Genomic DNA, 15,381 nt, shown 5'->3' with positions numbered 1-15,381 from the left:
TAATGATATCAATATAAATTATCAAAAGGTCAAAATCTATTCAAATGACTTTTCTATCTCAAAATTTGTACCCTACTATTTAGAATAGTTTCGTCCTCCTTATTTCCGGTACATTCGAAACTCCTCGGAATTAATTAATAAAAACCACTCCACGCTTTTTTTTCGGATACATCCGGTTCAAACACTGGAAAAAATGTCAGAAGACAAGAACCTACCGAACCGGCCCAATAATGAGGGACCTAAAATTAAGGTACATTACGAGGGAATACCAGTTTTATGGTTTCAAACTTACGTTAGTTTAATCATTTGTGCATGCGTTGTACTACTTAAACCGAACTGTATATATGATTATCTGTCGGTCTCCAGGACGTTGACAGTTACTTGGATATTCTCAGCTTCTTTCGGCCCCTTTGGATATAGTTGGCTATATAGCTATCTGAGAAATAATGTACACAATATATATGTGTATGTGTGTAGTATGTGTGTATATTCTGATACACATGTTATGTATGATGTATATCGATCCCCACACATGTACACCTGCATCTAGTTCTACCGTGTTCTTGCCTACTTCAACAGAATGAAGATTGTGCAAGTTGGGTGTGGCAAGGCTTGTGTGTGAAAGATTTATTATATTTGTATTTTGATAGTCCAGTCTTGAAGGAGGAGAGGGTAGCACTTGTTGCTCATTCGGGAGGAAGAGAATTCCAGTTGGATATGGTGCGTGGAAAAAAGATTCTTTATGTGTGGAGGTTTTTTACAGGAGAGAATTTGGAAAGAGAGTGGATGAGAGTGTCTGGACAGACGATTGAGTGGTTTTAGGTCTGATGTGCGGATGACTGTCTGTTTATGAACTATTTTAAACATGCATATGGTTGTCAGACGAGAATCGCAGCGTCGGTCCACCAGGCTGTACCATTGCAATTGGTCCAGCATGTTGCCAACACTGGATGTATTCCTTTGGCGACTGCATGGTTACAAATCTGGCGGCCCGGCGCTGCACCATCTCAATCAGATCTATGTCCTTTTTCAAAAGTGGGTCCCATACTGAACTGGAGTATTCCAGCTTCAGGCGGACCAGACCTAAGTAGGCCTTTTCCCTGATCTTGATGGAGGAGATTTTCAAGTTACGCCTCAGAAAACCGAGGGAACTGTTCGCACAGTTAGTAATATTACCAACATGTGCCCCCCACTTCAGGTCGGAGGTAATTGTGACGCCCAAGTGCTTAGCCTAGTCTACATACTTAAGCACCTGGCCGTGAAGCTGGTAATGATGCAGTATATGGGATTGCGGGATTTATGTATGGACAGAACTTGGCACTTATCAGGATGAAATGCCATTCTCCATCTGCTTTCCCAACTAGCGAGAATGTCTAGGTCTTTTTGCAGAGCGATGGCATCACTAGTGGATGTAACTGCTAAATACATTATTGTATCGTCTGCAAAAAGCTTGACAGAGGAGGAGATACCGTCAGCAATATCATTTATGATAAGCTGGGTCCTAGGACTGACCCTTGAGGTACACCAGACTTAACAGGTACAGTGTCAGACGATTCACCATCGAGTACAACAGTTTGTGATCTGCCAATAAGGAAGTTTTTGATCCATGTATTGGTCTTACTTTGGATACCATATTGATGTAGCTTATGGACCAGGAGATGGTGACTAACCTTATCAAAGGCTTTACTGGAATCCATGATAAGTACATCAGTTTGTTTACCGAAATCTGAATTTTTGGAAACATCATCAACAAATTCTAAAAGTTGGGATTCACATGAGCATTTTTGGCGGAAGCCATGCTGTAGAGGATAGAGTATGTTATATATATGCTCATCAGCATGCTGCATAATGTTCAAAACTACAATATGCTCAAGTATTTTACAGATGATGCAGTCAATGATATTGGACGGTAGTTTTGGGGGTTGTATTTAGGCCCTTTCTTATAGATGGGTGCAATATATGCAGTTTTCCAATCAGAAGGCAGGGATCAATCTAGCTCTGATTTAGTACCGTTTATTAAAAAATTTAAATTAAAAAAAGGGTAAATTTCCCCTCAAGGAATGAATTCCCCTCTGGCCTAAACTTCCCCTGAAGATTTTAAAATTCCCAATGTGAAGCTAAAATATGACCGTTTTTGTAACAAAATTTCCCCCGTGACTTACTTTTCATTAATTTTTTTAAGACTTTTGTTTGCAAATTTCTTCATATTTATCATAAAGCTACTGCATATTTTATGATTAACTCAAATTTTTCGTTATTGAGCTTAAAATCTTGTGTTACTAAATCTAAAAATAAAATTAGTTGTTTTACAGTACTTTTTCGTCAAAATGCAATTAATGCATACATTTTGGACCAAAATAAGAAGATTCAAATTCTTCTATATTTCGCCAAACTTTTCCCCTATTTTGGAAAAGGGTAGTTTCCCCCAAAACCTAGATTGATCCCTGGAAGGGACCTCTCCAGTGCCTAACGATGATTTAAAGATATAGCAGAGTATTGGAGAAATCTCTGGTGCTAGTTCCCTAAGAATTCGAACCTTAGGCTTGATTAAGTCTGGACCTGCAGCCTTGGATACAGTTTCTGGTATTTCAACAGGTTGGGGACACTCTCGTACATGTATACGCAGGATTCATATTTAGGTAACAGTCCTGTATTTGAGGGATGATTTTGTTACGCAAATGCAGGATTCTGTAAAATGAAAATGGATAAAGTTGTTTTAAAAATTTGTATCAATAAAGAGCATTTCCCAACCTGTTCAAGAGCTCAACTGAGAGAGAGGTAGAGTTTTCCCCCTCTCTCTGCTTTAATTACTAGTCATCCTCGATATATATATTCATATATATGTTAAGTAGGGCGAGATCAATAATACCGGTCTGGTACAAATTGGTTTTCAACAGCATATATATTTGCGATACACAAACATGTACATGTATATTGCTTTCATTTGTTCAATGTATTGTTGATTACTCTTTCTCTATAGAATTTAAAAAAAATATCTATATATATTGCGACAAGGATTTATAAGTGATAAGAATTCGTCACTGTCCTTTACACTACTAACACTACGCGAGACGCCTATAAACCGGGAATAAAAACCATTTTTCTCAATAAATAATTTTCTTATTGAGTCAAATGAAACACTAATGTAAAGCTTAATAAGTTTCACAAAGTCTATTTTTCTAATCCTTGCTTTAAAGACAGAGGATTTAGAAGAAATGTCATAAATTTTCATAAAACTATATAACATCCCATGAAATGACGACCTGCTTCACAAAGTAGGGTGGTAAGCCTTGCATCTACAAGCGACATCAAATTTTCGCCGGCTGATATCAAAGCAAATCAGTTGTCACCTTATTATTGTTATACATGTACATTGTCAGTACACAAACACAAAAGCGCTTGCGATGAACCTGAATTACTTACCCCCCCCCCCCCCCCCCCCCCACCAACTGAGAGAAGAAATAAAGGTCAGAAGTGATGGGGTTTTATTTGCATGTTGACTGACAACCTGTCTGTTAACATCAATCTATTAGGTTGCCATATTGGATTTTTTTTTTTGATAATCTCAATAGGAAAATATATTGATTTTTTTTTCCAGTTTTTATATGTATACATTTGTAGACTACCAGAAGGGGCATTCATAGCGTTTCCCTTTACTTTCAGTCTTATCATTATACCTCCTTTTTCATGAATGAATGTCCAAATGTTATTTGTGACTTGTAGGCACATACAATTATATATATATATTACATATACATTGTTCATGTACATGTTTTATCTTAAATGTATTAATTCTTAACATTCCAGACATCTTCAATCATTGATGACTACATAGTTCAATGGAATCAAAAGCTTGGTACAGGCATCAGTGGCCCAGTCAGGTAATGTCTTTTTCTACAACAAAATTTTAGTTATAATGTTGACAGAAAAAAATGTTAATTGATAGCTAGGCCTCAGCTCTTAAACCATAATTTCATATTATAGATTTTTTAAATGAACTAAATCTAATAGCAAGTTACTGTAGCCATGCATGGATAATAGTAGCTGCAATATTCAACAGCTAGAAAGAAACCATTTTGATCTATCATAGTTACTTCCCTTTGTTTCAGTTTGTCGATACATTATGGAATGAAACTTACATCTATGGGTTTGATTCCTTGCATTGAGATTTAATTTACTACATTCACTATATGTAAAGACATATTAAATTTTTATTGTGTTCACATGTTTCTTATTTCAGACCATGTACGAAAAGAAACAACAACAAAAAGTTTGCTTTGAAATGTCTCCTTGATATTCCCAAAGCTCGGACAGAAGTAAACCTTCATAAACTGTGTAGCGGCCATGAGAACATTGTGTCAGTGTATGATGTTTATGCAAATGATATACAGTTTCCAGGGGAACCACATGCAAGGTGATCAAGTTTTAAATGAGTCTATATACAAAAATGCAATGCTTCTCCTAAAGAAGACCACAGTGTTTAATAGTTTATCTACAATACAGTAAATGTATATGTTTTGGTGTGTTAAAATTTTCCCATAGTCAGTTATTTTGTTCAGTGTATCTAGTGTAATGTTAAAAGTTGAACATGTTGATAATTTATGGTTAAATGTTTATAATCACAAAGGTCTTAATGAAAGCAAAACGTATCAGGTAAGCAAAAATATCCACACCACAAATAATTACAATTTTACAGTAAAGCAGGCAATTAATTAGTTAATACACCAAGAATATACTACCTTGTGGTAGGTAACAGGACATCCAGAAACCTAATAATGAGTCAAAAGGTAACAGGACATCCAGAAACCTAATAATGAGTCAAAACATATTACAAATAAACATAGGCTTCAAATACAAGAGCCTAATAGAATTTTTGGGAGTCAAAAACATACTCTCAAGGATCTACTGGATGTCCTGGATAATTTCCATTCTTCTATGAGATCTGTTTGAATTAAAGACTGATAATGGTTCACAAAAACTATAATTATAATGGTTATAAAAAGAATTCTTCTGTTTTAATGTATGTACAATGTAAGATTGCAGTAATTTGCATGTTTATTATTCCTTTATTTGTTTCTCAGACCTAGACTCCTAGTGGTGTTGGAGTATATGCAAGGTGGGGAACTGTTTGATAGAATCAGTAAAGAAAGTGGATTCACAGAAAGAAAGGCAGCTAAGTATCTAAGACAGGTTAGCCCCTTATTTTAATGATTTAAACACTCATATATGGTTTATTTGAACAAGACTAGTTAAAAAAATGGTAGTCATCTCCTTCAATATAATCATAATGTACCTAATTATAACATACACATTCGTGACTAATGGTAGACATATTTCAAATATTATCTTTGAAATGGTATTTTAACCCTAAATGTTGGAGGCTATGGGAAAGAATTGGAATTATATACATTTGTATACGGGAATATAATATTGAAATCTTTCAATGATGAAATAAAATGAATGACCACCAAATTTGATATGATAATAATCATTTCACAGATTGAGAAACAACCTTGTATCAGTAATTTTCATTACATGTATTTGTTTCGATTTTGAATAGATTGCAAATGCTGTTTTGAGATGTCACAGTCTAAATATCGCTCACAGAGACTTGAAACCTGAAAATCTACTGCTGAGAGATAATACAGAGGTAGGGAGACAGAAGAAATCTGGCCTGTATAAAATACTTTTTAAAGCCTAAATGAACTTCTGAACCATACATGATGTGAACATTATCAGCTGAAAATATTTTTTTTGATAACTAAATCATTGGGTCATTACTATGGTCCCCCTACAATTTTGACATATTAATTTTGAATGTTTAACTGTATTTACACCAAATACATAGTGCCTTAGTTACAGTTTTGATATCATTATAAGGATGTTATAGTAATGAAAAAAAAAGATATTAAGAATCTATGAGTTTTGTTTAATATTTTTTTCAGGATGCCTTGGTAAAACTGACAGATTTTGGATTTGCTAAAATTGACGATGGAAATCTACAGACGCCCCATTTTACTCCATACTATGTAGCTCCACAGGTAACTAATTATTTACCAGCGTATTTATAATTACATTACAATATTTCTTGGGTATCTTGACAATAAAATAATACTGTACTGTATGATGGGCTGTTCATATGAATTCTTTTTATCATTGCCATATCAAATAAAATTAAGTTGCGGACGTTTTATTTTTATTTGATTTCATTCAAAATTATGAAGTTTTGAATCATGAAATAGCTAGATTTACAGTAAAATTTTGTTTAGTAAATGAATTTTTCTCTACATACAACTTATTTGATTTTTGACATCAAGTATTATCACATCTTATTCAAGTATTATCACATCTTATTGATAAATATCACATCTTATTGATTAATATGTTTACTTTAGTGAAATGCATAAAATTTATTAATTGACTTCTGGATCAGTTTCCATATTTAAACTTAATTAATACACATGTATTTTACTTTATGACATTTTGGAATTTTGTTTGAATAGGGGAACCAACTATTAAAGAATCTATAATTTATTTTCCTGTGGTCAGTTTATTAAGATAGATATTATACAAAAAATAACTCCTTCTTTCTATTTCAGGTTTTAGAAGCACACAAATACCAATCAAAGCAGAAGAGAGGAGTCATACCTACCTCAAAACCATACACGTATGATAAGGTAGACAATTTGTTCTCTATACTCATGCATCGATCTGAAAACAACCAATATCAATTTTGCGAATTTACTTGGATCGTGAATTTTGCAAAAGAAAGTTGGTTATAGTATATTAAACTTTTAACTAATACAGTTTACATTAGTTTTATAGTATATTATACTTTTAACTAATACAGTTTACATTTGTTTTATAGTATATTAAACTTTTAACTAATACATTTTACGTTTGTTTTATAGTATATTATAAATTTTAACGAATACAGTTTACATTTGTTTTATAGTATATTAAACTTTAATTTATACAGTTTACATTTGTTTTATAGTATATTAAACTTTAATATAAGTTTACATTGTTTAATATATTTTAACTTTTAACTAATACAGTTTACATTTGTTTTATAGTATATTAAACTTTTAACTAATACAGTTTACATTTGTTTTATAGTATATTAAACTTTTAACTAATACAGTTTACATTTGTTTTATAGTATATTAAACTTTTAACTAATACATTTTACGTTTGTTTTATAGTATATTAAACTTTTAACTAATACAGTTTACATTTGTTTTATAGTATATTAAACTTTTAACTAATACAGTTTACATTTGTTTTATAGTATATTAAACTTTTAACTAATACAGTTTACATTTGTTTTATAGTATATTAAACTTTTAACTAATACAGTTTACATTTGTTTTATAGTATATTAAACTTTTAACTAATACAGTTTACATTTGTTTTGTAGTATATTAAACTTTTAACTAATACAGTTTACATTTGTTTTATAGTATATTAAACTTTTAACTAATACAATTTACATTTATTTGATAGTGAATTAAACTTTTAACTGATACAGTTTACATTTTTCTTATAGTATATTAAACTTTTAACTAATACAGTTTACGCTTGTTTGGCCAGAGCTGCGATATGTGGAGTATGGGTGTTATATTGTACATCATGCTCTGTGGCTACCCTCCATTTTACTCGGAAACCCCCACCAGACAAATCACGTCGGCCATGAGAAAGAAGATCCTCTCCGGGCAGTACGAGTTCCCTGAGGACGACTGGCAATATATCTCCGACTCTGCTAAAGATGTGGTGAAAAGGTAAAAATGATTTTATGATTGCTTTGTTCAAGAAAAATAAAAATTAAATGTGGAATGTATGCTTTAATTATATACTGTTTTAAACTGTATTCTCTGCCATTCAACCCAACAACTTACTAGACAAATTATAATCACATGTCAGCTTGTTGGGTGTATGACACTGACTGACTTATTATTTAACTCTCAAGTCTCTAGCCTCTGGGCTTCATTATGGTTAATCCTTCACATCGATGTTACCTGGAGGAGGGGGGATTTTCCAGACTAAAAATATTCCTTAAAGTTTATGAAGTGAGACTTTGTTTATTATTTTTCAAAAGAGGAAATGGAGATGGAGTGGGTGTTGATGAAAAGATTGATGGAGATGGAGTGGGTGTTGATGAAAAGATTAATGGAGATGGAGTGGGTGTTGATGAAAAGATTAATGGAGATGGAGTGGGTGTTGATGAAAAGATTAATGGAGATGGAGTGGGTGTTGATGAAAAGATTAATGGAGATGGAGTGGGTGTTGATGAAAAGATTAATGGAGATGGAGTGGGTGTTGATAAATGATTAATGGAGATGGAGTGGGTGTTGATGAAAGATTAATGGAGATGGAGTGGGTGTTGATGAAAGATTAATGGAGATGGATGGGTGTTGATGAAAGATTAATGGAGATGGAGTGGGTGTTGATGAAATGATTAATGGAGATGGAGTGGGTGTTGATGAAAAGATTAATGGAGATGGAGTGGGTGTTGATGAAATGATTAATGGAGATGGAGTGGGTGTTGATGAAAAGATTAATGGAGATGGAGTGGGTGTTGATGAAAAGATTAATGGAGATGGAGTGGGTGTTGATGAAAAGATTAATGGAGATGAAGTGGGTGTTGATGAAAAGATTAATGGAGATGGAGTGGGTGTTGATGAAAAGATTAATGGAGATGAAGTGGGTGTTGATGAAAAGATTAATGGAGATGGATGTGGGTGTTGATGAAAAAGATTAATGGAGATGGAGTGGGTGTTGATGAAAAGATTAATGGAGATGGAGTGGGTGTTGATGAAAAGATTAATGGAGATGGAGTGGGTGTTGATGAAAAGATTAATGGAGATGGAGTGGGTGTTGATGAAAAGATTAATGGAGATGGAGTGGGTGTTGATGAAAAGATTAATGGAGATGGAGTGGGTGTTGATGAAAAGATTTATGGAGATGGAGTGGGTGTTGATGAAAAGATTAATGGAGATGAAGTGGGTGTTGATGAAAAGATTAATGGAGATGGAGTGGGTGTTGATGAAAAGATTAATGGAGATGAAGTGGGTGTTGATGAGAAGTTTCTAAGACCAGAAAGGTTCAGATGACCTAGAGTCATAGTGCTTCATTGCCATGTGCAGTCTGAACACTTTTCAAATTGTATGCTTCTCATTTTCTGACTTTTTCCTCGAATGATGTGGAGATGGTCCTGACCGAGTATTGTCACCAAGGGCTATGTTTTGTGTTCACAGTTTACTACATGTGGATCCGTCTGTCCGGATGAACATCCACGAACTACTGAGTCACCCCTGGTTAAATGAAGCTCCGGACACCAGACTCCAATCACCTGCTGTGTTCATGGATAAGGTAGGGGATCACATGATCTTTGATATTTTTCTGATATTCTGTCTTTAAATATTTCAAGGTTATTTCCCTTTTGTGTTTAATTGTTCAGTTAAGTAATTGTTCAGTTAAGTATAAAATTAAACTGCTGTGAAAATTTTTTTTTAGGATCCGAAATTACTGTAAACCAACTTATTTTAGCGTCACATTAACTTATGGTGGCCCGTTAGTGCCATTTACTAATATCGCAATATCGCCCTGTTAACTTAGGTCAACAATGTGAGATCGCGACAACTCGACGGCGACAACTCGACGGCGACAGAAAGATATTATCGCCGATATATACATATTTATACAGAGTCCAAGGTTCTTAGATCAATATAAATACAGAGTCCTAGGTTCTTAGATCCCTATTACTAGTAATACACAGTCCAAGGTTTTTAGGTCCATATAAATACACAGTCCTAGGTTCTTAGGTCCATATAAATACACAGTACTAGGTTCTTAGATCAATATAAATACAGAGTCCTAGGTTCTTAGATCCCTATTACTAGTAATACACAGTCCAAGGTTCTTAGGTCAATATAAATACAGTCCTAGGTTCTTAGATCCATATTTATACAGAGTCCAAGGTTCTTAGATCAATATAAATACAGATTCCTAGGTTCTTAGATCCCTATTACTACTAATACACAGTCCAAGGTTCTTAGGTCCAAATAAATACACAGTCCTAGGTTCTTAGGTCCATATAAATACACAGTACTAGGTTCTTAGATCCCTATTACTAGTAATACACAGTCCAAGGTTCTTAGGTCCATATAAATACAGTCCTAGGTTCTTAGATCCATATTTATACATAGTCCAAGGTTCTTAGATCAATATAAATACAGAGTCCTAGGTTCTTAGATCCCTATTACTAGTAATACACAGTCCAAGGTTCTTAGGTCCATATAAATACACAGTCCAAGGTTCTTAGGTCCATGTAAATACACAGTCCAAGGTTCTTAGGTCCATATAAATACACAGTCCAAGGTTCTTAGGTCCATATAAATACACAGTCCAAGGTTCTTAGGTCCATATAAATACACAGTCCAAGGTTCTTAGGTCCATATAAATACACAGTCCAAGGTTCTTAGGTCCATATAAATACACAGTCCAAGGTTCTTAGGTCCATATAAATACACAGTCCAAGGTTCTTAGGTCCATATAAATACACAGTCCAAGGTTCTTAGGTCCATATAAATACACAGTCCAAGGTTCTTAGGTCCATATAAATACACAGTCCAAGGTTCTTAGGTCCATATAAATACACAGTCCAAGGTTCTTAGGTCCATATAAATACACAGTCCAAGGTTCTTAGGTCCATATAAATACACAGTCCAAGGTTCTTAGGTCCATATAAATACACAGTCCAAGGTGCATCTTAGATCCGTGGTTCTTAATTTAATCCCGGATTAACACAGAAGACAAGGCTCTTACAATGTAGATATTGATGTATATAAGAGACCAAAAAATTATTTGAACGGATACGTACATTTATGATTATTGGATATTGCATTGGAACATATTGATCTTTATATCTTTGTACCAATAGTTGAAGGATGATGTGTTAATATCAACGGCAACACACAATGTGTATGTGAAAAGCTCTAAGATTTTCGTACATTACAGATGCCAACAACAAAAATTAAATGATTATTGGATACTGAATTGAAACATACTTACTATTATTTTTATAATTCTAATCCAATGTTTGAAGAGATGAGGACTTTTGAAAAAGTTCATAATTTACATTAGGTCATAATGGTCGTAGCTATGGAATTCATATGGGCCTTGAATTGGAAAAGCTTATACTTGAGGTTTTAGGGTTAATATAAATTATAATGTGGTACAGGTTTTAAGCTTTTCGATTAACTACTTGAAAAAGTCATATTATAAATCTGGATACTGAATCCAAGGAAATTTAACAATTCAGAAGAAAGAGAGAAAGAAAGTTCTATATGCATGTCAAAAGTAGTTACATGTAACGTTATATTCCAATTTGTTTAATTAGAATATTATGACTAAATTGCGTGAAATATGTACAAAAAGTCGATGTATTGCGGAGTAAGATAACGATTTTCCGTAAAAACCACAAACCACACTTACATTGACATAAGAAGCATTAATGAACACAAAATGCATCAAAAGCGACCATCACAATAATTTCAATGATATCCATTTGTTGAATGTTGTAAATATATTTCTCTACACTATGTATTTTATAAAGAAACTCATTCAATTTGAAGTTTGAAACTAGATCAGCTGAACGTTTGTGTGTTAATACGCATGTCCAGAATTTACGTGACGCTCGACAACTCGACGGCGATGCTCGATAATATCGGCGATAACATCGCTCTGTCGCCGTCGAGTTGTCGAGCGTCGCCGTCGAGTTGTCGCGTTGTCGCCGTCGAGTTGTCGCGATCTCGCGTTGTCGACCTTAAATTGACAGGGCGATATTGCGATATTAGTAAATGGCACTAACGGGCCACCATATTAACTTCATGTTTTCAAACCTAAAAACTAATTAGCGTCAATTTAATGATTTAGACCCATATTGTTCTACTGTACCAGTTCTTGAAAATTGTTTTCAATTAATCTTCACAATTTTGAATTACACACGTGAATAAGTTGGTTTGAACTAAATTATTCAAATTTTAATTCTACTTAATAAAATAAATCAATTTTATCTATGGATGAATTAGCTTCATTTGACTTCTGTGTAATTGACTTTTAAAAACAATCATGAATGGTACTCTTTAAGAAATTCTCAAGTCCCAAACTATAATATGTTACCGTAGATGTTTTTTAACGGACAAAAGTATACCAGGTTACACTTTATGCAGTATACAGCCCATTCTACCTTTTACTCCTACAGATGGGAATGGAAGATATCAAACTAGCACATTCACAACACCTAACAAATATGAGGATACCAGACAATAACGTAACACTGAAACCTCTCACAGACACAGAAAACCCTATATTCCGTAAACGCAAATTAAGGTGAGTCGATAGTGTTATACTTCGAAATATATTAAAGATAAATTTCTGGACTATGAATTTGCAAATTATGATTGGAAGTACATGTAGTCATGTTTGTCCTATTTGGTCTTTTGAATCGCTTGACAGTGTTATATTTAGAAAATATATTAACTGAAGATCCATGATATGATATGGATAATGTGATTGAAACGTGTCATGTTTACCTGATGAGTAACTGAATTGATTACGGTAACTTAAAATTTTGTTTTTTTTTTTTTTTCTGAAGTAACTTTAACTGTCAAGCAAAAAAAACTAAAACAATATCTGTGTGTTGTAGACAAAGTAGTATAGATGACGACAAGGAAAGTCTTGAACCCTCTCCTCAAAAGGTCAAGGCCGATAATCTCAAGGTCAGGGCCCTAAGGGATATCATTGCCTACTGTGTTCTCCCTCCTAAAGGTAAATATATGGTGTTGTCATGGAGATTATAGACTGATACCATAAATTGTCCGGATCTGTTACTTACTCATGTTTTGATGGTATGTGTGTGAAATGACAAAAAACGTAAACATTCTATAATACAAGAATCGTTATAATACAATGTATAACCTACATTATTTCAAAATTGCTGAAGTAATCACAACAGGCAAAATTACTTAATTGTTTTTTCTTTTGGCCGGGTTCTCTCTTACTCTGCTTTCATCCTGACAAAGCCAACAGTAAAGGCGAAACCAGTCAACAGAATCAAGTGAAGAACAAGAGAGGTCCCTTTTGTCTGTTTTGGTTACTTCTGCCATTTTTTATTATATATAATAATAATCACCAAGGTTTTGTTTTGGCATGTTGTAGTGGACGATGACGAAAGTGTACTAAATAATTTGGTTTCCAAAGCCATGCAGGAATCTGAAGTAAAAAATGGAATTTGTAATGTCCTCGAATCATGGAAATGGGATGGTAATGAGTGTTTTGAGTATCACAACATATATGTTTACAATTATGTTTAATATCTATATGTTTCATGATTTCAATGTCAATGAGTTTTTATTGAAATTTTATACATCATATGGATCAGATATCTGGTTACACAATCATACATAGTGTCCCATAAATCATGTTACATTTTCAAAATTTCATATTTCATTATAAATTCAGAGCTGAAAACACTGGGATTTTAATTCTCATATTGTCTTATGGTTATTCTTTTACTTTATATTTAACTTTATTCTTTTAATTTATATTTTACTTTAATTAGATCATATTAGAATAGAAATAAAATCAACATCTGATATTTCAAAATTTAATTTACATATGGTGAATGTATCTCTGTAGGTAAATTTATAATGGAGTACTCTGTAAAAATGAATTCCATAATTATTATATTTCTTTTTTACAGGTAATAAATTTCAGAAAAAGGTAGAAAAAGCAAAATTAGCACAGGAACTAAGTATGTTAGTAAGAAGTATAACGGAGTCCAATTCACACACGGAGGACACAGACTCCTGACAACGAATTACATCAGAACTTCATGTGTAATATATCTTCATGTCTCTGATCTGTCATATTAACATCTCTATTCATGTATTTATGTCATTGTCTTATAGAATACTGGTTCCTCTCTAGGTTCAACTTTATTAAAATATAGATCCACATTCTCATTTTGTTTCACAGAGGATCAAACAACATCTCATTAGGGGTCGTGTTCTGGGGACCTTTAAACGCAGAGGGCCGCGGTGACTGAGTGGTTAAGATCTCCTTGCATGTTACTTCAAGCCATTCATCTCTAGGTTCCGAGTTTGAATCCCATGTCGGGCAGTTGTTAGGTGCTGATGATTGGGCGGTGGTAATCCTGGTTTCCTCTACCTCATAGGTGCTGATGATTGGGCGGTGGTAATCCTGGTTTCCTCTACCTCATAGGTGCTGATGATTGGGCGGTGGTAATCCTGGTTTCCTCTACCTCATAGGTGCTGATGATTGGGCGGTGGTAATTCCTGGTTTCCTCTACCTCATAGGTGCTGATGATTGGGCAGTGGTAATCCTGGTTTCCTCTACCTCATAGGTGCTGATGATTGGGCGGTGGTAATCCTGGTTTCCTCTACCTCATAGGTGCTGATGATTGGGCGGTGGTAATCCTGGTTTCCTCTACCTCATAGGTGCTGATGATTGGGCAGTGGTAATCCTGGTTTCCTCTACCTCATAGGTGCTGATGATTGGGCGGTGGTAATCCTGGTTTCCTCTACCTCATAGGTGCTGATGATTGGGCGGTGGTAATCCTGGTTTCCTCTACCTCATAGGTGCTGATGATTGGGCGGTGGTAATCCTGGTTTCCTCTACCTCATAGGTGCTGATGATTGGGCGGTGGTAATCCTGGTTTCCTCTACCTCATAGGTGCTGATGATTGGGCGGTGGTAATCCTGGTTTCCTCTACCTCCTTAACATGGCACATCCTTAAGAGATTCTGACTGTTAGTAGGAAATAAACATCACTTCCAAAGTTGATATCATCCAAAAATGATATTTCATTACAGCATAGACATACTGATGTAGCTCTATTGTTTTACAAATTGTGGGAAATGACTCCTGACATTAAAATGATTCAGCAAATTTTGTAGCACCTATGATATCTAGAGGCAACAATTTGATTGAACAATCAGAAAGGTCACCACTACATGAACCCTAATGCAATGTTGTCAGATCTTCTATGAAATGGAGCCTGTTTAATTATAATTATAAAAAGTATTCTGCTAAGATGTTTAAAAGAAGATATCATCTGCTACTTGAGTGCCATTTAGTTTTGGTACATCACAAACAGAGTATGATTTGAGCTTGGTATCACAGTGACTGACCTGTTACAAACTAATCTAAAATTAACTAGATCCGTTTACTAAGGCTTCTCTGAGAGCTTTCACAGGGAAACTTAACCGGTCAGGTCTTTTACACATAATATATCATTATGTCCAGTAACTCGCAGTTATGCGTGATAACGGACAGTGGCCCAACCAGTCACTTAAAT

The 15,381-nt window shown here is 34.3% G+C and overlaps 1 protein-coding gene across 1 annotated transcript; it reads left to right on the top strand.

Annotated features, from left to right (window-relative positions):
* The first annotated feature begins 118 nt into the window (after positions 1 to 118).
* On the top strand, positions 119 to 14,849 carry LOC138331662 (MAP kinase-activated protein kinase 5-like). The gene is made up of 13 exons (XM_069279391.1): positions 119 to 250; positions 3,808 to 3,881; positions 4,241 to 4,414; positions 5,082 to 5,190; positions 5,561 to 5,650; positions 5,946 to 6,041; positions 6,600 to 6,677; positions 7,594 to 7,781; positions 9,258 to 9,372; positions 12,266 to 12,393; positions 12,710 to 12,831; positions 13,222 to 13,326; positions 13,766 to 14,849. The coding sequence occupies exons 1-13, from the start codon at positions 194 to 196 to the stop codon at positions 13,873 to 13,875; spliced, it is 1,446 nt and encodes a 481-aa protein (XP_069135492.1). The 5' UTR covers positions 119 to 193; the 3' UTR covers positions 13,876 to 14,849.
* The last annotated feature ends 532 nt before the right edge of the window (positions 14,850 to 15,381 follow it).

This window comes from Argopecten irradians, chromosome 9 (assembly GCF_041381155.1).
Source record: "Argopecten irradians isolate NY chromosome 9, Ai_NY, whole genome shotgun sequence".
NCBI lineage: Eukaryota > Metazoa > Mollusca > Bivalvia > Pectinida > Pectinidae > Argopecten > Argopecten irradians.
This window is presented reverse-complemented; position numbering and strand designations above follow the sequence as displayed.